This window comes from Condylura cristata, unplaced genomic scaffold (genome assembly GCF_000260355.1).
Source record: "Condylura cristata isolate star-nosed mole 26May11 unplaced genomic scaffold, ConCri1.0 scaffold00028, whole genome shotgun sequence".
Classification (NCBI taxonomy): Eukaryota; Metazoa; Chordata; class Mammalia; order Eulipotyphla; family Talpidae; genus Condylura; species Condylura cristata.
Window position 1 is genome coordinate 1970458 of NW_004567129.1, and position 22614 is coordinate 1993071.

At 52.2% G+C, this 22614-nt stretch overlaps 1 protein-coding gene across 1 annotated transcript in view; it reads right to left on the minus strand.

Annotated features, from left to right (window-relative positions):
- The window catches only part of ABCC11 (ATP-binding cassette, sub-family C (CFTR/MRP), member 11), a 52085-nt gene that overhangs the window by 4107 nt on the left and 25364 nt on the right, over positions 1-22614 (minus strand). The window contains exons 15-25 of the mRNA XM_004690145.1: positions 21360-21494; positions 21185-21281; positions 18487-18576; positions 17004-17107; positions 13918-14115; positions 11962-12188; positions 11695-11832; positions 9767-9953; positions 5645-5734; positions 4152-4341; positions 2230-2389 (exon numbers count right to left, since the gene is read on the minus strand). Coding sequence (XP_004690202.1) covers positions 2230-2389; positions 4152-4341; positions 5645-5734; positions 9767-9953; positions 11695-11832; positions 11962-12188; positions 13918-14115; positions 17004-17107; positions 18487-18576; positions 21185-21281; positions 21360-21494 — 1616 coding nt within the window. The remainder of the gene's footprint in view (positions 1-2229; positions 2390-4151; positions 4342-5644; positions 5735-9766; positions 9954-11694; positions 11833-11961; positions 12189-13917; positions 14116-17003; positions 17108-18486; positions 18577-21184; positions 21282-21359; positions 21495-22614) is intronic.

The following is a 22614-nucleotide window of genomic DNA, read 5'->3' on the forward strand; positions in this document are numbered from 1 at the left end:
CCTGACCCACCTGCTGCACCCCTCAGCAATGTACTTCATCAATCTGCCTGTTCTGCTCCCCACTCTGTCTCTGGTGAATCCTTTCACTGCCCCTGCACCTCTGGCCTGTACCCCAGTTCTGATACATAAATAAATAAATATTTTTTAAACTTTAATTCTATTCATGGCTGCATAATATTCCCTTATGTGTATCTATCACATTGTTTATCTGTTCACTTGTTGATGGACACCTGAGCTTCATCCTTTTGGCTGTTGTGCTATATACACGGTATACCTGGTGCATAAGTATTTTTTCAAATCCCTGTTTTCAGTTCTTCAGGCCTGGAAGTGGAAATCCTGGATCATATAGTGAGTTTGACATCTAGCTTTTGGAGGAACTGAATTGCCATCCACTGTGACAGCACCATTTTACACACCTGCGTGGTACATGAGGGTTCTGCTCTTTCACACTCTCACTAATACTTGTTATGTTCCTTTTGCTGCCTTTTAAAATCATGACCATTCTAGTGCAGATGAAGTGGTATCTCATTGTGCTGGGTTGGTTTTCTTTTTGTTTGACCTCACAGTGGGAAGAATCCTGACTGAACTTCCTGGGCAGTTAACATCAGGTTAGGAATTGTCTGGACTTTACACATTTGTGCTTTGTGTGGTGTAGGCAAAGTTATAAACACTCAGTTCTGCAACCACTCAGCTCTGACTGGAACCTGCTCTTGACCTCTGCTTCATCCCTCCTCATCTGGCAGTTTAACACGTCTTGTGAGCAGGGCTGGACGCTATTAAAGCAGCAGGTAGCAGGCCTAGCAGTGTGACATTGACATTTGATAGTGCCCAAAACATTTTCACACCAGCTCTTTTGAGAGGTAGACTCCCTTCATCAGCTAGGAAATTATGACTTAATGTTAAATGGCTCATTCCCAGCCATACCACAGAGCAATGTGAGGGACAGACTGGAGTCAAAAATACTCAGAATTAGACGACCCTTCGAGGGTACAGAACCCAGGTCTCCTGGTATCTAGGCCACATTTCTTCCTGCACAGAAGGGGACCCCCACAAACCGCAGTGCTGGGCTGACGGCTCACATGGGCCTCTTTGCCACCTTCCTGGTCCTGGCTTCATACAGGCTGTCTTTCCTCTCCAGGTTCAGCAGCGTCTATCAAGGAGGATGCTAGCACTGCCCAGGGAAGCCTGGGACAGGGACATGGAGAACTAACACAAATAAATGCTTTTAAAAAAAAAAGTTACTTTGAGTCTTTTCTGTTCCCATTCCTAGTACAGAATTTCCACCTTAACACAGAACTCCATCACAAAATGTTTCTCTCGTGCACATTTTGTACATTCTCCCAGGGAGATGGCCACCCCGCTCTCTGCTGGACAAGCTCTGACTTATCTGTTAAGACCTCTACTAGATCCACCAAGGATTGTCTGTCCATCTCTGGGCTCCCCCAGTCCTGCATTCCTCACTCTGATCAAGCAATTACTTCCTCATCAAAGTATCTCCAGGCCCTTGCATGTTGCCTGGGCCTCGCTGAGGTTCAGACAAGGAAAGTTAAACGAATGAACAAGTAAATAGACAGAGTTCTGGGGACTGGTTGTCTCTGAAAATGCTGCTCCAATATCCCTGAAACATAGGGGACCCGGCTTCACTTTGAACGCCTCAGTCACGGCAGATCCACACCCAGGTGGTCCCACACAGCACTGAGTCATGAAAGCACCGATGTGGATGAAGCTGAGTCCCCAGGTTGATTGTTTTAAGAAGGGTGGGAAGTGTGAAGAGGAGGGGAAAGTCCCAATGCTGTCAGCTCTACTGACTGGCCACCTGGACTATCTCACGCCCCAGGATTCGAGCCTGCTGGAGAAGGGCTTCCTCAGGTCAGCCTACAAAGCCCACAGCTTTACCCAGGGATGGAGGAAAAGAATAAGTCACATCCAGACACAACAGAATGTGCCAGCTGCAGAGCTAACAGTGAGCTGACATCCAACCATCCCCAGCAGGTTGTAAAATATAACATTAGGTCACGGTGGCACGCAACGTGCTCCCGTGTCATTCAGAGCCTCCCTCAGTCCTCAGCGACACCTGAGTGAGGTAGGCATGTGGCCCCTGTGTGACAAAGGAGAGGGTGGGGGCTCAAAAAATTGGGGCGCTGGCCACCAGCTAAGCAGAGGCAGCCCAGACCCAGCATCCTGGTTTCCCGACTCCTCCCAGAGCCCACTGCTCTGCCTGACACCTGCCTGATGGTTCCTGAGAGCAGGATGGGATCCTGAGGAATAACCGAGAGCTTGGCCCGCAGGTCCTCCAGGCCGATGCTGCAGATGTCCACACCATCGATGAGGATCCGGCCTGCCAGGGGCTCCACCAGGCGGAAGAGGGCCACTCCCAGAGAGGACTTCCCTGCCGGGCAAGAAGCGGGATCTCAGCCTGTGGGGTGGAAGGCAGTGCAGCTCACACCTGGTATCTGCCTGCCCCCTCCCCTGTGCCTGTTCCTTGTCACGCGAATCCCCCAGGGCAGGAGCAGGCTGCGTCTGCTCCCCGTGGCTCCCACAGCCTTGCAGCCCAGGTCTGAGGGCCAGACAGAGGTAGTGGGTTATGGAGCCCCGTGAATGTTTCATTTCGCACACACAGTGTTCCTGTTATTTTCCCAATTGTTTGCCAGCGTTTGGGGAAAAAAAAAAACAAAACCCAGTCAACATATACAAACTCAAATGGCAGGATTTTCTTGAAACTCGGTAGAAGGGCAACATTGGTTCGGCTTCCCCAGCAGCAGGCAGCCCAGCTGAGGTAGTCGCTGCCCTGAGGGAGCTCTGCTCTCCAGTGGGCATCACCCTCCCCGCCTGGCACATCACGCCCAGGACCTTCTCTCTCATCCAGGATCTTGTCAGGCCCAAAGGCACTGAGTTTCAGCCTCTGCTCTAAGAGGCAGCAGAAGCTGTGTGATGCCTATCGTTCCTGCTCCCTGGCAGAGAGTACGTGCTCAGTACGGGCCCATGAAATGACCAGAGCCCCTTGGCCCAGCCCCCAAGAGCTCCTCTCTATCACACCCCCGCTTCCAGGTCAGCTGCTGGTGAGAGGTAAAAGGAGAGGGACCCGCTCAGGGTTGTCACCTTACAGGAGTGCAAGTCCAACAGAAACCTGAGGATCAGAGACCCTTGAAGGTCTCTCCCCTAAGGGAGCCCGGGGATTGAGGGGCATCTGCCTGCAGGAGGCAGCTGCAGCGGCACAAGCAGGAGGCAGCAGAATCTGAACAAAGTGTCTGAAGAAAGTGTCTGAACAATGCAAAGAGCAGAGAGAGCAAGCAACATTGGAGCCGTCCCCATTGGAGCCGTCAAAGCAGAGGACAGGAGGAAACAAAGTGGGCAGGAGAGAGGCAGAGAACATGGCAAAGGGGAGGTTTAGAGCAAAGGTCTAAGAAGGGGTGGGGAAGGACAAGGAGAACCCAAAAGTCCCCCTCGCCCTGCTCCTCACTCTCGCGGAGACCCCCAGCTGCCCCTTCGCTGTCCATGCTTCACCGCTCTGCTCAGATGGTCTGGAGCCCACGACCACAGCTCGGGGCCCGCCGCCCGTTACTCTGCTTAACTGCGGCCCTCTCGCACAGACTTGGCATTCACCGCCACCTGTAACGGACTTAGGTGCCGTTTCGCTCGATAACTGGTTCAACGTCAGCTCTTCACCAGAATCCCAAGACAGCAGGGACTCTGGGTCTGGTTCACCAGTGTCTGGCGCCAGACCCACCATACAGTGAGGGCCCACCAAAATAAGGGGACCGCCCAGTTCCCCTTCCCATCTGAACACTGGTCTTCGTGGTCAGATAAGGAGGAACAGGGACACTGAAGCTGGTGTGCCACACAGCATGTGGGCTCGTTTCAAACAAGGTGGCTTCTCTGTGAACTTGCTTCTGCCCCTAGCAGACAGGCTTAGTCTGTCAGGTGTTAAACAGTATGAGAGCTACATCTGTGAGCTTGAAAACTAGGGGAACAAGTAACCTGGACACAGGGACCTCTGCTCGTTGGCTAGTGGTGGCACCTGGCATAAAGGAAAACAACAAAAATTATTGACAAAAAAAATGTGCGGGGCCACTGAGTGGACACGGGACCCCAAATTGGTCTAACACCCAAAGCTAAAGCTGAGGGCAGATGCCCAGGGATGCGCCGCTCACCGGAGCCAGTCCTTCCCACGATGCCCACCACTTCTTGGCCCCGGATTGTCAAGCTGATGCCCTTGAGCACAATGGGTGTGTTGTCTCTGTACTTCATCTGATAATTCTGGAAGGTGATTTCCCCATGCTGTGGCCACCCGCGTGGGCAGCACGTGCCTTCCACGTGTAAAGGCGCCTCGGGGACACACATCTTAATATTCAAGGATGAAAAAAACAAATCAACCGTTAGCAGCCATCTCTGCCCACGCCCTGCTGACCCGCCGGCTGCCCACTGTTGGGGGTGTGACCCACCCAGACTGCCCTTCTCTATGGTGCAGTGTCCCGCTGTGAGGTCAAAGAGCACCCCGAGAGGGACATCTGGCCCTCCTCACCTGAGATGTACATCATTTCATCCCAGATGTGCGAGGCGCCCCCATAGCTACCCCGTTCTTATTACCATAGAGGACTTTTTCTATCGTATTGTGTGAGGACTTTTTCTATCATATTGTGTGAGGTATTAGTAGCGATAAGGAGGACAGTGCTCACTTGCCCCTAGGGGGCATGTCTAGAGTTCTTTCGCTTGCCCTGCCAGGCAGGTATTTTTAGCTGCATTTCCCAGGCAAGGAGCTAGGGGCTCCCATCAGGTGGGATGACCCGCTTAAGATCTCAAGGCTGCAAGGCTGATGTGCGCATAAGCTGTGACAAAGACCTAGGCCCTGACTCTGTTGGGAGGAAAGGCTGCACAGAAGCAGGGTCACGTGACTGCCTTGAGTCGCGCTGGCCACGGCCAATGTGATGTCTCAAGAGCATCTCTCAGGATTAAAACAAAGCCCCGGGCAGATTCTGCTCACATAGCAGGCAGGGGACCTGACTTTAGGGGGCGGTGTGATCTTGAGCTTGGCTAAGCCCCACTTTCCCCTTCTGGATAATGGGGACAATTCAGTCCACTCAGAATTTTGCTTTGTGATTCCATGAGATAATTGCTGTCAAGGGAGGAGCGCAGTGCCTGGCCCATAAAAGGCCTGCAAGCATTTCTAGGACCCAGGCACCATGCTAAGTGCTTTCCACAGTACATGGTTCAATCTGCTTCACTGAAGTAGAGACTGTGATCTTGCCCTTTACACAGATGGAATGAGGCCAAGTAAGTTGCCCAGTTTGCACAGCTGCTCCAAGAAGCAAAGCTCAAACTTGAACCCAGGTGATCTGGCTTCAAAATCTGGGCTATTAACTACTATGACTAAAACAAGAGCAATGCTATGTAGTTATTATAGCTATTTTTATACTTGGACAAATCTCTCATTCCTGAAAAGGGCAGATTATTCCCCCAAAGCCGGGAACACGGTGAAGGATGTGGCCAAGATGATCCAATAAAAGAGCTTCCAAAGTGGTTCGGGGAAGATGGGGAGAGAGTCCCGGCTCCTGGGGACGTCTCCACCCCAGGGTGCTGGACCTGCAGAGGTCACGGAGGCTGAGCCTGGGTTTGGATGTGGAACCTTCCAGAGCATCAGACGCACCTTCATGTACTGCAGAATCTTCTCGACAGCCGTGAAGTGCGCCTCTGTCTCCAAACCAATCCTAGCAGCCGCCTGGAAGTTGGCCGCCAGCTGACACAAAGGAGAACAGTTGGGGGTGGGGGGCGTCAAGCTTAGGGTGAGCTGAGGCTTGATGCTCCCCCACCACCAGTGACTCCTTAAACCACAATGTGTCCAGAGGAACGGAGTGGAGGCCTCGGGTGTCCCCATACTTCTGGGGTTAGCTGCAGCTCCTGAGGTGTTCAGGACGAGAATCTCCAACATGTTCTGCCTCTAGAAACCCCCGTGTGTCTGGCTGTGGCTCAAAACTCATCCACACCCCAGTAGCCCACACAGCCCATGCGCAGTGCAGCCCAGGCACAGGGAGCTGCAGCTCTTGAGAGCGACCCCAACTAACGGGGAAAGGAGCTGGTAGAGGAACGTGTCTGCCCAACCTGCAGCACCCCGTACGCATCAGGGTGCTGGGGGCCCCGGGAGAGGCTAGCTATGATGACCAAGAGCAGAGAACCTGGCAACTCTCATGATGGGGTGCCTCCTCCCCAACCTCTCTCTCCAACCCCTCAGTCCCAATTAATCTGCCCATATCCAAGTCCTTATCTCAGATGCCACCTACAAAGAAACCCAGGCTAAGAAGAGCCTTGGGGGCTCTCAAAAATTGGAGGCACCACTGATGAGGAAACTGAGACCCAGAGACAAGACATGACATACAGACAAGCCTCTGGAAGCTTCGAGCCCTGTCTTTATGCCCTTCACCCCCTTGACCCAGAGCCAAGTGGGTCTGCCAGGTGTGCCAGGCAGCAAGTTATTAGACATTCACACAGTGCTCTGCAGGTGCCAGGCCTGGCCCCGCACCCCAACACACCATGGTCCTGCCCTCAAGGCGTGTCCGGTCCTGGGGGAGACAGGCCACAGTGAAGGACAGCACACACAAGACTGCACCCCACAGGAGAGTGAGCACAGAGGCCGTGGAGTTCAGGACGCTCACCAGAGAGGGCCGGGAAGGGATCCCTGCAGGCGCTGGCCCTGGAGCGGCATTTTAAGGCACAGTGGGGCTCACACGCCAGCCTTAGGCCCCCCCTAAGAGGAGACGAGGTCCCGAAAGCAGAACAGCAGCTTATGCTTGGGGTCTCTGGGCCATGTGACCATGGCTGAGCAAAGGGCAGCAGAAGGGCAGGCGATGCCCAGCGTAAGTCGGGGGCTGGACGCCATCCTGAAGTGGCTTTTGGGAAAGGAGACTGCGGCCGGTAGGAAGACGCCCTTCCTCCATGCCAGGCCTGTGGCTGGCTCGCGCACAGTCGGTGGGTCACCTTTCTGCCTCGCTGGCACAGCCCCTTGTCACCTGCAAGCCCCTGGAGCCTGGTGCTCCAGCAAGGCTTGCTGACGTCAAAGCAATCGCGCCGGTGAGTGGCTTAGGTGTAGCCATGACACAGTTCTGGCCAGAGAAACATGAGGAAGGGTGAGAGCGGAAAACCGTTGCTTGTTCTTAAAAGGGAAACTTGGGAAACGTTTTCTCTTCTCTAGCCTGTGGTGGTTATCGAGGGAGAATATGTGGCTTGGGCTGTGGCAGCCATTTTGTGGCCTTGAGGAGACCTCTTCTTGTGAACAAGGAATAAAGCCAGGCAGTGGGTGCCAAGCCAGTGACCCAATTGTGGGGTCACGCTAGGTCACTAAATGAACCAACAGAAATGGCCCTAACCCAACCTCTGGTTACACCAGATGAGACACTCCCAGCCTGTTCTGAGCATTTTGAGCTGGTTCTGTGGCTTGCTTTCTAGCTCACAGCCAGAAGCTTCTCCAGCAGTTCCTTGGATACCTCTTGGGCCCACAAACCACACAGTGATTCTTGCGTCCCAAAGCCTGACCAAGGTTTCCTTAGCGTGCATGTAGACGTCGACACGGTACAGGTTGGTCCAAGGAAAAAAGAACATTTGGGGTCATGGGCTGAGATTCAGGGGGTCTGAGAGGCAGGCTCCTTAGCTTAGGTTACATGCGTGAGAAGGCAGGGAGTCATGAAGGTTCTGAGCAGGGCGGAGACAGAGGAAAACTGTAACCAAAAGGTTTGACGGGGAGGGGCGGGTTGGGGACTGCTACCCAGGGCAGAGATGAGATAGCCAAGAGGTAGCAGACACTGAGAAGAAAGAGAGAACCAGGACCATTTCAAAGTAAAGTCAGGTATCCAGGCAGGGCCTCTCAGTAGTCTCCTGTGACGGGACAAGCTGGGGAGAGCTTAGAGGAGGCACCTGCATGCCCCTCACCGCCCTCCTCCCCTCTGCACCAGGACAACTGTCTCTGAGCTCTGCCCTCTTGGTCCACATTACGCAGTGGCCAGGGGCAACTGGGGAGAGCTTAGAGGAGGCACCTGCATGCCCCTCACCGCCCTCCTCCCCTCTGCACCAGGACAACTGTCTCTGAGCTCTGCCCTCTTGGTCCACGTTACGCAGTGGCCAGGGGTTCTTCTGGCACCAAGTGCCCTATGACAGCAGTTCGGCGTTTCCCCAGAGTTCTGGGAGGACTCAAGAGCAGCTCTATACCAGGGCATTATGGACCTGCGGGAGTGCATGGGGGAGAAGAGGGGAAGCGGGAAGGAGGGAAAGGGGGAGGGCCGGGAGGTGAGAGAGGGAAGCAGGAGAGAATGGGGGGAGGGAGAATAAATGAACTTGCAGTTGGGAACGAAGCTGCCTCTCACCAAAGCTGCCTCTCACCAGCAGCAGAGGCATGTTCTGGTGACTTCCATCCCCGGAGCCCTGGCTCCCTACCTGTATGCCAGGAGCAGTAATAGCCACCATCTAGCAAGCATTTATTCTGGGCCTAGCACTACCCTGTACTTAACATGCATTAACCTCCACGTTTACACACATTGCTTGCAAGTCCAGGATTTGGGAACTTCCATTATCTTCTCTTTATGGAGGAGGACCCCGGGGAGGATTGTGTGGACAAGGGTGGGGTCACATACTTGCCAGTCACAGCAGAGCCCTGGAGGTGCCAAACCACACATTATCAGCCACTTTGCTGTGTCCCGTGGCAAGACCTCAAAGGAAGAAAGCACAGCAAGCACCGAGCCCAGCAGCGCTCAGCCTGCCCCAGGCTGGTCTTCAGCCTGCCCCAGGGTGCCCCAGGGTGGTCTTCAGTAAACCCCAGGCTGGGGCACCGGCTGGCCGTGGGCGTGAGCCTTGCACAGCTTCCTGCATGGGTTCTCTGCAATGGCAGACAGATGTGTGTGGAGCATGCACTGTGCCTGCGGCAGGGACCCGACAAGGAGCATGACAGAGCAGCTCTGCAGGCCTCAGCAGAGGGACACAGGGGTCTCTAGCCACACGACAGAGAAGAGTGAAGAATGGGGACCCCAGGAGGAGGGCAAGCCCTGGAGCTAGGCAGCCTGGGTTATCTGACGCAACCGCTGAGCCGGCCTTCATGGGCAGCCAGGCTGTGTGAGTCAGTGGCCATGAACCTTGGCCAGAGTCCCTCACCATGCCCAGAGTGCTGAGCACAGGACTGCAGGCTGTGACGCATGCACTCTGTTACACCAGAACCCCTAGAGAACTAGATCTCCACACACTGCCCAACCAGGCCTCCTCAGAATCCCTGGGGTAGTCCCAAGCGCAGACGTCCTGCACCTGAGACCAGAGACCCAGACTCGGGAGCCAGCCAAACCTCATGCACCCTCTGAAAGCAGTGGGGACCTCTTCACAGCCACCCAAGATGACTCGGGAAGATGTGACCCCAAAGAGAGTATAAACAAAGAGCAAAGTCCCTGGCCAGGAAACCAAGGGGTCAACCTTCTATGGTTCTGCTTCCAATTGCTGTCATTTGGACAGCTCCTGCCCTTCTCTGGCCACAGTTTCCCCACCAGTGGGCTGGACTCTGTTGCTGTGGGCTCCCCTTCAATCCCAAAGTTCTAAGAGTCCATCCAACACCTTTAAACCAGACTTCCTAGTACAGAGATCAGAAGGAACACGAAGCGGTGGGATCCAGAAGGCCTCACACACAGTCCTACAGTCAGAGTCAAGTTCACGATCAGAGCCCCAGGGACCCCCCAGACTGAGTCTGCCCATGAGTGACAGGCAAAGACAGGAACAGCACCCGCACCTGAGCGTCCTCCCTCACCTGCAAGACAAGGCTGATCGCCATGGCTTTATAGGAATAGGGACCAGAGGAAATGCCGAAAGACACGAACAAGGTCACCGCCAAGGTCACCAGGTTGGTCATAAGTTCTATCCTCAGTGCCATCCATCGCGTGGAAGACAGAAACAGCAGCAGGTAGCTGTTCTGTACATCAGTGAGCCTTTTAAACCTGAGAAAAAGAGAGAACACCCAAGCACACATTCATCTAACCCAGGTTTCCTCAGGGTAGGCCCCGGTGCTCCCTCCAATGGCCAGCCCCTGCTCCCACCAAGGGAACCTCACTTTTCTTTGGGGAATTCTCCCTGGCCCTCTCACAGACCCAGCAATGGCACAAGCCGGGAACCAGAGGGGGCTCTCTCTGCACATGCTCTCTCCTGGCCCCAGGCTGGCTCTGGGAGGACTAAATGACCAGAGTGAGCCATTAAGAGTGCTCTAGTGGCAGGACTTGGGAGAGAGTAGAGAGAAGCCTTCCCTTCAGGCCAACCACGCCAGAGGTACGTGTCTGCCTGGTTTGCTGCTCTGTGTCCAGCCGGTGTTAAGCACCTGCGCTTCTCAGAGTTGACTGGATGAATGCACTGCTCCGGGATCCTTGTCCCAGGGTCTGCCCACCTGCAGGTGCGCTCCAGTGCCGTGGCAGAGCTGGTGCCACGTTCAGCTGACATTCCAGTCAAAGGGCACACAGGGTACCGGGCCTGCCCGGCCTGAAGGTTAAGTTCAGCACTATCATCACTACAGCCTGAATTCGATCCCCAGCCAGGGAGCTGACCCACATGGCACAGCAGACCTCTCCTATCTCACCCGCTGCTCCCCTCAGCCGTGTATTTCAGAGGATCTGCCTGCTCTGCTCCCCACTCTGTCCCTGGTGAGTCCTTTTACTGCCAGCATTTCTGGCCTACACCAGAGTTCTTCTAGGCAAAAAATAAATAGATAAAAATTAATTTGTCCTCCCTCATGGTGCAAGGGGTTACAGCACACCACTATGATGCAATCCACAGCCACTGCAGCAGGAGTTCAATCCCCCGGCAGGGAGGTGACGCACATGCACAGAGAGCTCTCCTGTCTTACCTGCTGCTCCCCTCAGCAGCGTACTTTAGTCGATCTGCCTGTTCTGCTCCCCACTGTCTCTGGTGGATCCTCTCACCCCCTTCACCTCTGGCCTGTACCCCAGTTCTTCTTTGTATAAATAAATGATTCTTAAAAAAAAAAGCACACATCATGTTCTATGCCCCAATCTTAACTCAGTTTCCTCAGCGGGCCAGGCCAGGAGGCTTCATGCTGCACAAGCCTTCCTCACACCCCCAGCAGTGGCTCGTCTCTTCCCTCTGGACGCCAATGGCGTCTCTGACCTGCCCCCCCCCCCGGTCCCCAACACCTCTCTCACATTCAGCCCTGAATTATTACTATAGTGTGTGTCTCTGTCCTGTCTTCCACCAGACTGAGCTTTGTGCTATTAGGTAAAACTGTTGAGTTGAACTTTTAAGTAGATTCAACAAGTTCACATAGCACAATCAGACCTCAGTAATAATCTTGGGAATTTGCACTTGCTCCAACAGGTATTAAGAAGGCAAATCTATGGGTGTGAAAAGTGAAGGAAGCAATTGTTCCTTATTTGAGTTTATTAAAATCAGATACCTGTTTAGAAGTAAAAAGAGAGAAATGCAAGAAGTACTGATTAAATAATACTTCTATGGATTATTCTGACATATCAATGTCATCACCTACACTTTCACTATTATCAAAGCTGCATCTTACCAATGAAGTTGTGGCTATCCAGAGAAAGCAGTGGAACAGGACAATGTTCTTTCTGATCGTGCTGCAGATGGCTACCCCCATGTGTGCTATTTCCTGCCTCCCTGATCCCCAGCACCCCAACAGTCCCCACCATATGCGGATGCAGCAGCAGAACTCACTGGCTGATAAATTCTTCAGTTTTTCCATAGACATGAATGGAGCTCAGGCCACGTAGAGAGGCGAGGACGTGTGAGCACAGGGGAGAACGGCTCTGGCTGTCCAGTCTCTTGAACACATTGATGGCCCTCCTGAACACCCTGGTGAGAATGGGCGCCGTGACCTCACCATCTACTTCCGGGGTCATGCAATTCCAGGTTGGTCCCTACCACGCTAGAATTGCACCCCAAGTCACAAACCCTACCCATAAGCAAAAAGACCCCACTCACCTATAGTAAATGAGGCAAATGATGATGATGATGAGGGCCATCAGCAGGATATACGGAGACAGGATGCTGATGGTCAGCACGGTGGCAACCACTGTCAAGGACAGGATCAGGAACTCTTCCGCAAGGATGGGCAAGAATTGGTCCAGCTCATCCAGGTTCCCCGAAAAGCAGTTCAGGAGTCGGCCCGTTGGCGTCGTGTCAAAGAAACTCATGGGGCAGCGGAAAACCTGCAGGGACAAAGTCAACGGAGCTCATGCGCAGTTCCCTTTGGGACTTGTTACCCTCAGGCTCTGAAGGGTGCAGAATGAAGTCTAAGGAGCATGCAGGGAAGGTCAAGCAAGGGCTGATGTGCTGGGCTCCAGTGTTGCCTGGTGCTTTCGTCGGCTACGCATGGCCTTGGACACATTACTTAGCCCCTCTGAGCCTTATTTGTAAAAGGGGGACGGTAACAATGCTTCAGAGAGTTGTTCGTGAAGTTGTACAGCCCTGCTACACACTAATACTTCTGTTAAGAAAGGTAATCTTGGGCCCTCCCTGGTGGCGCAGCAGGTTAAAACACAGAACTAAGAAGCTAAAGCCACTTCAGCATGAATTCGATCCCCTCCCTAGAGGTGACCCACATGGCACGGCAGACCTCTCCTGACCCGCCTGCTGCACCCCTCAGCAGTGTGCTTCCTCGATCTGCCTGTCCTGCTCCCCACTCTGTCTCTGGTGAGTCCTTTCGCCACCCCTGTGCCTCTGGCCTGTGCCCCAGTTCTGTATGGATCACTCTTTAAAAAAAAAAAATGTGATCTGGTAATCTTATAAAGCCTCTACTTTAAAAAGAGGAAGGAAGGATGGAAGGTGGGTGGGAGGGAGGATACACACACGTTGGAAGTGCTCAAGATCAACCTGGCCTGGAAATAACTAGCTTTGGGGTGACCACTAACATCCAGGAAGGGACATCAAACTTTTAGAATCATAATTCCAGCAGCAGAGTGTCAGGGCCCTGCTCCTCCCACCCACTGACCCTGTGTGCACTGCAACAACACGACTCTCTGGAAAAGGCAGAAAGGTGGCACTAGCGAAAACAGATCCGTGATCGCCAGGGGCTGCGGGAAAGGAAGTGTTAAGGGGAAGGATATCCTAAAGGAACTCTGCAGAGTCTTGTGGACTCCACCCCCTACTCCAGTGACTGGACTCTATCCCCTACTCCAGTGATTGGAAACTACAACTCCCAGCAGCACCAAGGAGAGAACTGGAGGACCCAAGGGCGGAGCTAAGCAGGCATTCTGGGGCTTTGGGGGAGAAATAGGGAGCGGGTTTCCAACAGCTCTCTCACTCCAGCAATGGCTCTTGGGACCATGTGACTGGGGACTTTCAGTTAGTTTGTTACCAGAGCTCCAAGTCAGCCCAGCCAGTAAGATATTCCAGTTGTTTCCTTTGCCTTTCCCCTTTTGTAAATAAACCCGTTTTTGACCCTTTAGTGTGCGCCTGCAGTACAACTAAATTTAAGTGCGTGGGTGAGGCCCCACAGACAGGCGTCCCAGTTCACATGGGGTGCCCTGTAACAGAAGGATGCCTAGATGGGCCCCGGGAATGTTGAGGGCAGTGAAACTATTCTGATGATACTGAAAAGGTGCATCTATGTCAACGTACACTTGTCAAATTCCAAATGCAGACAAAGAGTAAACCTAGTGTAAACCGCAGGCCATAACTCATAGGAACAATGGGAAAATATTGGCTTGTTGATGATAGCAAATGTCTCATGTGATATTATGCAAGATATGAGTAACAAGCAAGCTGGGGGGGGAGATTATGGATGTTATGAGAATTCTCTGTCTTTCTGCTCAATATTTCTGTAAATTGAAAGCTGTTTGAACACAGTGGCTAGCCATTTTTCAAGCAGGGGAGGGGCAAGGCCAGGGCTCAGCCTTCAGCCCATCCTGAGCCCAGAGCTCGGAGCCCAGGCCGCACCTTCCTGAAGAGCTTGTTGTGTAGCACCGTGGACGCCTTCCTTGTGATCCTGCTGAAAGCCCAGGAGAAACAGACCCCCACGCAGATCAGCACCAGGGTGATGAGGCCGTACACCAGCTGGTAAAAGGGCAGCTGAGGGTTGTCCAGGATGTCCCCCGGCTCGGCCGTGGTCCTGTTGGTCTCGAGGCTGCTGTTGGTCTTCAGGAAAGAGCAGAGGGTGTGATGGGGTCAGAGCCCCTCATTCCCAGCACAGAGCCCCTAAAATATTGTTCTTTGCTTTGACTGGTTTCTGTCAGAAGAGGTTCTCAGACCCCAGAATCATGAAAGTGTTTGACCCTGCTTCAGTGTGGGGCTGGTCACCAGAAAGCCTGGTCTCCACTGGATGCCTGGAACACTCTGCCACTGCCCTCCTGGGGAGGGAACAGCAGAGTTGAGCACCATAAAATTCCAAAAGTGCAGGATTTAGGGAGCTTACAGATTGGTGAACACCCCACCCCCAGGAGGGTCGTGCTTCCACACCCACTAGGAAAGTAGCCCCTGCACTCGGGACCTCCAGACCACACCCTCTGCCCCCTTGTCTGACTGTTCCTCTCATCACATTCCTGGTAAGAAATGAGCAAAAGCATCTGTTGAGCTCCAGGACCCATTCTAGCAAGTTCTCAAACTCACTAAAGGGATCGTGGGGACCCCTGACTTACAACTGGTTGATCATGGGACAAGTCCAGACGTGGCTGGGAACTGAAGTGGGGGGCATCTTTCAGGACTGAGCCCTTAGCCTGTGTGGCCTGTGCTAACTGGGTGGCAGTGAGCAGTGACAGAGTGGGGTTAAACTGCTGGACACTGGCTGGGGTCTGGAGAAAAGGCAAATAGCTCGGGGGGGGGGGGGAGGTTGTGAGAACCCAGTGGGTGTCAGAAACATTCTGCATGAATATAGGAAAAGGGTGATTTTTTTTTTTTAGGGAGTCAGACCAGGGAACATTCAACGGGGAGAAATCCTTCTCCCTGGGGCCACATAACTCAGTAGCAGGTACACGGTCAAATTCCACGTTAAAACAGTCCTGCTCCAAGCTTCCAATTTGCCCTTCCTGCTGCCTGGACCTGCCTCCGCTGTTTCCTGTCCCTGCCACAGTCTAACTGGCTCACCCCGAGGCCATCGCTTTTCTCACCCATCACCCCTTCCAGGAGATGGTTCCTAACTCAGCCCCAGGGCCACGATGGGGTCCTCTCACAATGCACCTCTGGCCTACTGCAGCCTCTGTCTAGTGACACGACTTCTGTCGGGGTGAAATGGCTTGGTAAATTACTTCACTCTGTGGCACCAGAAATCTGAGCTAGAATATCACCCGCTAGCCTATACCACTGCCACACAGAGCAAAGCCTGGAAACTTCCTCCCCAGCCTCTTTGCAACAGTGGACAGCTTCTAGGAAGAGCCACGCAGGAAATGTGCAGGCTCAAAGTGAGGCCATCACGGCTGGTGGCAACAGCGGGCCGGTGTGGCGTTTGGCCAGGGCTCGTGAGTCCTCTGGGCTTCTGTTTTTCTGACCAAGTCCTGCCAGAAATGTGGCCAAGAGTAGAGCAGTAATCAAAGAGAGCACCGAAAAATCAGGACTTGGATTCAGAGTGCCAAGTGCAGGTTCTGGCACCTTCCAATCCCAGGGCATGTTCTTTATCCTCTCTAAGCACAGTTTCCTCACACAAAAAGGCAGGCAGTGCTGTGGCCCTCTGGAGGTGCCTTAGAAGGTAACTAGCTAATCTGGCACATGATGGCCGCGGGCTCAGAGGCCTCACTGCAACTTAACGCCACCCACAGCCCTGCACGAAGAGTCATGACCAGATCTAGCAGTTTCTAGAGGCTGGGGGAGGGGGGTTTTGGGGGGATGCCTGAGAAAGCTCACACCTGCAAGGAAAATTGTCATGTCTTGTAGCCAAGCCCCTGACCTGTGCTCTTCAGAGCACCTCCTTAGAGAACGGGCTCAGAGTGTGACTATGTATCTCAGGCAACTCAGTTCTTGGATTATACACAGAATTCTGTAGAAGTCAATTACCCTTACGCAAAGCAGAGAGTTCAGAGCCTCCCTGCTGTTATAGGAGTCGCGTCTCAGCACTATCACTGTACAGCCTGAGTTCGACCTGCCCGCCTCACACGCTGGGCCCCTTAGCAGTGTATTTCACAGATGCGTCCGTTCTGCTCCTATCCTGATCTGTTAGTAGATCCTCTCTGACTCGGGCCTCTCACCTCCCACACCTCTGGCCTAAACAGATGCATAAATAAATAAAATTAAATGTTTTTAAAAAGAAAAACAAACCCTGAGTATTCAATGTTAAAAAATAACAGCAACAACCTTTCATAATCTGTGTTACTATGAATTTTATGGATTTTATCCTAGACAGACACATCATTCTGAGTGAGGAATTCTAGTCTCAAAGAGGGGACCCATTCCTGGGAGATGTCATTTCAAGGGGTCTGGAAAGTGAGACTTTTCCTCCTTCCTTACCCACAACTGGTAGACCCATCCGGAAGAAGTATGTCCACACCTACCAGATGCCAGTAGTTTGCCCTCGGACTCCATGAGCCCCAACACCACGCATTCTTCCTTGAGCACCCCCAACTCACTGCTGGACAAATTGGCACGAAACACAGCTCCTCCTCTTGCTGCCAGCAGACACAGCCTGGAATCTACTTTCCCTGCTTTGGGTGTGTCTGACTGTGTCCCTGGCACGGCCCCCACACCCCACAAGGCGTAGAGCAGTTTTGTACAAGCTGAGTAAGGAGGCCAAACACTGCCACAGGAGGAAGTCACGATGGTGGATCATAAAGCCTTCGTGGGGAGCTGTCTGAGGACAGACACCTCTTGGTTTTGTCCCCACAAGACAGCTGGTTCTTTGGCCACAGGAGGCCGAACCAGGAAAGAGCCTCCAGTGCAGACCCCAGGGAGCTCTAGGTGTTACCTCAGCATTGGCAGGCCCGGGGCATCTCCGAGGCTCTAGCCCCTGCTCTGGCCCACATGGGCCCCAGACCTAAGAAACCAGAAACCACCCCATTGCACACGAGCTGACAAGCCTCTCCCCCCACCACAGCACTCACCCCTGAGCCCTGCTGCAGCCAATAGCTCAGCCACCAGAAGTTGAAGGTTGAGAGGAAGATGACCAGCACCATGATGAGGATTACCAGGGTAGAGACCACGCAGCCTGGAGAGAGAGTGGGGCGGACAGCTGATAAGAAGCTGATCTCATGCCCTGGGATCCCCCTGACACATGGGGAACTGGAAAGAACTGGGTTTCAAGGTCAGAAAGCCATGGGTTCAACTCCTGCCTCCACTACTCACAAGCTAAGTGACCCTGGGCCGGCAGCCAAATATCAGTGACAATCCATGTCCTGACCTATGAAGTGGCGAGTCTCCCTGCCTTGCAGGCTGCTCTTAAGATAATATGATAACGTTTGTCAAGCACCCACCCCATGTTTGGTATAGATGCAAAATTCTAGAGAAGTTGACTGTCCTTCTGCAAAACCTGAAGTGAGGACTCAATTTTGAAATGAACAGCAGGGGCCTTTCATGGAGTTTCTACTATCACATCCTGAGCCAGGCATTATCCTAGACGGACACCTCATTTCTGAGCTAGAAATTTCCAGAGTCTCCAAGAAGGGAAATAACTTGCCCAAGTCACAGAGCCAGTGAGCGGTGGGTCTGACTGAACACAGCCAGGGATGAGGGAATCCTTCAGCATCTGCCGCTTGGGCCTACACTCCACCTGCCTGTGTCCCAGGCCCATTGTCTTTTCTGAACTCCAGCCTTCCTCCAAGCCCCATCAAAACCACCTCCTACACTGCTGATGCCAGAGTCCATGCCTGGCCCAGAGATCTCTCTTTCTGCCTGGTGGATGTTTCACATCCCAGCTGGAGTCCACTCCAGTCTCGGTTCTTAGGTGGCTCTATGTCCCCACCCTCCAGAGCATGGCCCAAAGCCTGGCCCATACTAAGTACTTTGCAAATACAGATGAATTGTTTGCTTGATTCTTTCATGCATTTCACAAGCATTTGCTGCATATCTTGCCTGCAAGGATGCCTGAGGTGGAAGGGGTGAGGATGGGGACCCCTCCCTGCAGTCCACCTCTTCCTCCCCCAGCCTCACAGAGACACACCTTGGGATGGCGGGCCCTGCTCTCTCTTCCCCTCGTCTGCCTCTGGCCGCCTCTGATGCTTACCCAAGTGGCCTCGGATTATGCCATGCCCCCCTCCCCACTTCTCCAGTCCATGGCTATCAACTTACTGCTTCATGAAAATAATGTGCGCGCCTGTGTGTAACCACACCATCTAAAGCAAGTCCCACGTGCATCTTAACACAGGAAGCAGGAAACAGAACTTCAAGCATGGGCTGGGAGTTACAGCAGTTGAGCGTGGTTAAATGCACCCGATAAGCCCAGGATGGCACATGGTAAGCCCAGGATGGCGTGACTCCTCTGCACCACTAGAGTGCACATCATTGCTCAGATTCTGCCTTGCCTGACATCGGGGTAGGGCTGGTCGGAGAGAAAGCCCGGCCTGGCCTGGGGCAACTGGCGGACCATACCTCCGGCCGCCTGGAGGTAGCGGTAATAGATGTTCCACGTCAGGGACCCTTCTTCCATCTGCTCCTTCTTTGTGAGCTGATTTTGCAGCCCTGTGTCATGTAAGAAAAGAAGGAAACTATTTGTCTCCCAATGAACCGCTTCTTCTTCCAGGATCCCAAGGAGACCTTGCAAAGTTTCCACACTCCACCCCATGTCCCCCTACCACACCCATCCCTGCTTCAGCCTTTTCTGGGTTCTAGAATTATCATTATTGTACTGTGCAACCTCAGGCAAATTGCTTAACCTCTCTGTTTCCTCACCTGAACTGGGAGGCCTATACATGCATTCCTTGCTTTCTGGCTGCTGTGCCCCACCCAAGCCTGAATCCCACCAGCAAGTTTCCCTGGAAGATTCTGCTGAAGGTTATCTTTGAAATGAACTTCAGAATCCCAAAAGGGGGTCCATCCCAAGTCATTCAATAATCCTGGGGTTCCTAAGAGCTTGCTGGGTTAATAAGAAGAAGGAAACAGAGATTGAAGAAAACAATAATATGGGACCAGGAAACCTGGGTTCTAGAATTACCACTGCAATACTGTGCAACCTCAGGCAAATCGCTTAACCTCTCTGTTTCCTCCCCTGAACTGGCAGGTCTATGTATGCATGTTATACATGCAGCAATGTACTTCTGACACCAACCCAAGGCAGACGCTCGGCCCAAAGCAGGGCAGAGACCCGTGTCTAAGATGTCAGCAGATGCTGTGATGACAAGCAGCAGCTCCTGCTGGAGCTGTGCTGTGCAGAATGCCTGCTGTTTCTGTCAGACACTGCCTTCTTCTGAAGCAACGCCCTACTCTTTTTCATGGGAAAGAAGGATCTCTTCCTAGAAATTAAGTCTTGAGGGTGATCACTAACATGGAAACAAGTGGAGCAGGTTTTCTTCAAAAAGACCAAAAATTACAAGTGTTGGGGAGAATGTGAACAAAAAGAAGCACAAGTCCCCTTGTGCATGGCTGGTGGGGACTTGCACAGCCTTCACAGGATTGCAAAATATTAGGTTTCTCAAAATATTAAGACTGAATCTACCATATGACCCAGTAATTCTACTCCTAGGCATCTATCCAAAGAATACAAAAATGCTAAGTTTGGAGTTTTACTCCCATATTTACTGCAGCACTGTTCACAATAAGTAAGCTATGGAAATAACCTAAGTACCCAAGCCACCCAAAAACAGAAGATTGATCAGGAAGGTGCAACCATGGAATACTACTCAGCAATAAAAAAGATACTCTCTTGCATTTGTGACAACATGGAGGATGGAACTGGAGGGGATGTTATGCTAAGTGAAATAAGTCAAAAAATGAAAGGGAATTACCAGATGGTGTCACTTATTTGCGGAACACAGAGATAAAGTCAAACCAATAACAAACCTGAGAAATCAGATTCTAGAACTGAGGGGAAGAACAAGGAGAAAATGGGGGAAGAAGCACAGTGGACTATGGTGGCGGACTGTGGGTGCTTCGTTAGAGGGTGTGCTGTGGTAACAACACCTGAAGGGGGAGATGTATACCCCTAAAATACAAGCAATTAAAAGAACACCACAATTAAAATAAAAAAGGTTGTGTATACATTCCCATTGCTTGGCCCCTCGTTACTGAGACCTGACTCTTCAAGCTTCCCTTTCATTCTGTGAACTACAGCCTTTCCTGCCATTTCGTTGTTTTTTCTGCCCAAATAAGTTTCTAATCTTTGCAGCGGAAGACTCTTAGTGACAAGAGGCCTGTTCTGGAGGCTTCCCTACCCCTGGCCTCATCTACTGTCCACTAGAATCCTGTGAAATGAGCACTGCACGTCCATGTCTGCCATGAGGGCCCAAAGAGGTTGCTTGGCCAAGGTGATAACTTTCTAAGCAGCAGAATGAGGACTCAAATACAGAAATTGTGTGACTTTAAAAGGGAGCTCTTGGCCCTCCCTGGTGGCGCGGTGGGTTAAAGCACTGCTAAGAAGCTTAAGCCACTTCCGCATGAGTTCGATCCCCGCCTGCCCCGATCCCCGCCTGCCCCGGAGGTGACCACATGGCGTGGCAGACCTCTCCTGACCCGCCCGCTGCTCCCCTCAGCAGTGTACTTCGTCCATCTGCCTGTTTTGCTCCCCACTCTGTCTCTGGTGAATCCTCTCACCCTCCGCATCACTGGTCTGTACCCCAGTTCTGTACAAGTAAATAAATAAATCTTTAAAAAAAAAAAAAAAAAGGAGCTCTTTCTGTTCTGCTACCTTGTCTCAAAACAGAGCAAGGACATGCGCTTCTGGACAGCAGGGACCAGAGTCTATGTCATTTCTGATTTCGAAATATTTGCTCTCAGCCAATGTGTAATGAATGACTGTGTGGATGTCTGGCAAAGTTTCAAGGGTGCACACTCCAGGCCCAAGCCCTCCCCTTCTTGACTATCCTACACTCTCCACTGTGTCCCCCAGTGACACCCATGTTCTGGATCCTCCAGGCCTGGTCCTGAGCAGTACAGTCCACACCCCACAGGCCTCAGCTACCTAGACCTATAGCCTATGTATGTGACATCTAGTATCCCAGACTTGGGGGTGGTGGGGGCGGTGCACAGAGTGGCAGGGGCGGTGTGTGGCCACTCTGGGGTCCAGGAGGAAATGCCAGGAGCCCTAGGAATAGGTGGACATGGACATTCTCACCATGGTCCCCAGCACCATAACCAGCATTTTCACCAAGCGGCTCTTCTGGCGGGGAAAGCTGGGCCTGGCACTCTGCCTGTGGCTCTTCTGCTCGCTTTGTTGTGTCCTGCAGCTGGTCCTGAGGAGAAAGCACACGCTCTGGATGCAGGGGGGCTCCATCCCACAAGAAGTGGGGGTGCCGTGGGGTGGAAATCACCTGTGTGGCCTCCTTGAGCATCTTCTGGATGAGTCTGGCATATTGCCCCTTTTTCTGTATTAACTCACTGTGAATTCCTTTTTCACAGATTTTCCCATCTTCTAGCAAAATGATCTGGTCACAAAACTCTAAATACTAAAGGGTCAGAAGAAATAAGGTCTTCAGTAAGCACATGAAAAGATGTTGAACTTCATTATGGAAAAGGGAAATGTAAATTTAAAGCAAGGTTAAATGCTACCTGACCACCAGGCTGGCAAAGCTCTCTTCTGGACAACGCTATGTTGTGATAATGGTGACAGAGGGAACTGTCGTAAAATTGGGGAGCAGGGACATACGTTGGCACAGCTACTTTCAATTTGACAATACCTAGAGTCTCCTGAAGAATTCTGAACCAGTAATTGACTCTTAAACCTCTTCTAAGAAAACTCTCAAATGGGTACATTAACACACAAGTAGAAGGGTGACACGGAAGCAGTTTTGGGGGGCAGTGAGAAGCAGGAGGCAACCAAATGCCTATCGTCGCAAATAAACTCCTACACAGCCAGAGAGGGGGACACAGACCCACCACCAGGTGAACGCAGGTACGTGCACCAACATGCAGTATGTCAAAACAGAAAGCTTTGGGGACCTCCCTGGTGGTGCAGGGGGTTAAAGCACAGCACTGAGAAGCTAAAGCCATTTCAACATGAGTTTGATCCCTGACCCGGAGGTGACCCACGTGGTGCGGCAGACTTCTCCTGGCCTGCCCGCTGCTCCCCTCAGCAATGCGATTTGTCAGTCCGTCTGTTCTGCTCCCCACTCTGTCTCTGGTGAAGCCTCTCACAGCCCCTGCACCTCTGGCCTGTACCCCAGTTCTGTATGTACAATTAAATAAATCTTAAAAAAAAAAAAAGGCTCTGTGGGAAAGGCAAATTATCAAAGAACAGGGAAGGTAAAAACGTGATACATGAAACTGGATCACTTTATCAGGTCTAGAGATGCAGACAGATATTGTCAAAGCCAAGGATGTTCCTGGACTAGTGAGCCACAGGGTGAGATGAGCAGGAGGCAGGGAGCGAAGTCTCCGTTCATTGTTTCATCAGGGCAGAAATGTGAGTTGTCATCAGATTATTTCCTACACCTTCCTTATGTCTTAAATATTTTAGACCAAAAATAGTAGAAAGACCAAAATAGAAGAAGAAATAATAATAACAATAGTAATGTTTGCAGCCCAAGGCCAAGTTTGAAAACGTAAGAGCCAGGGGAAGAGGTAGCC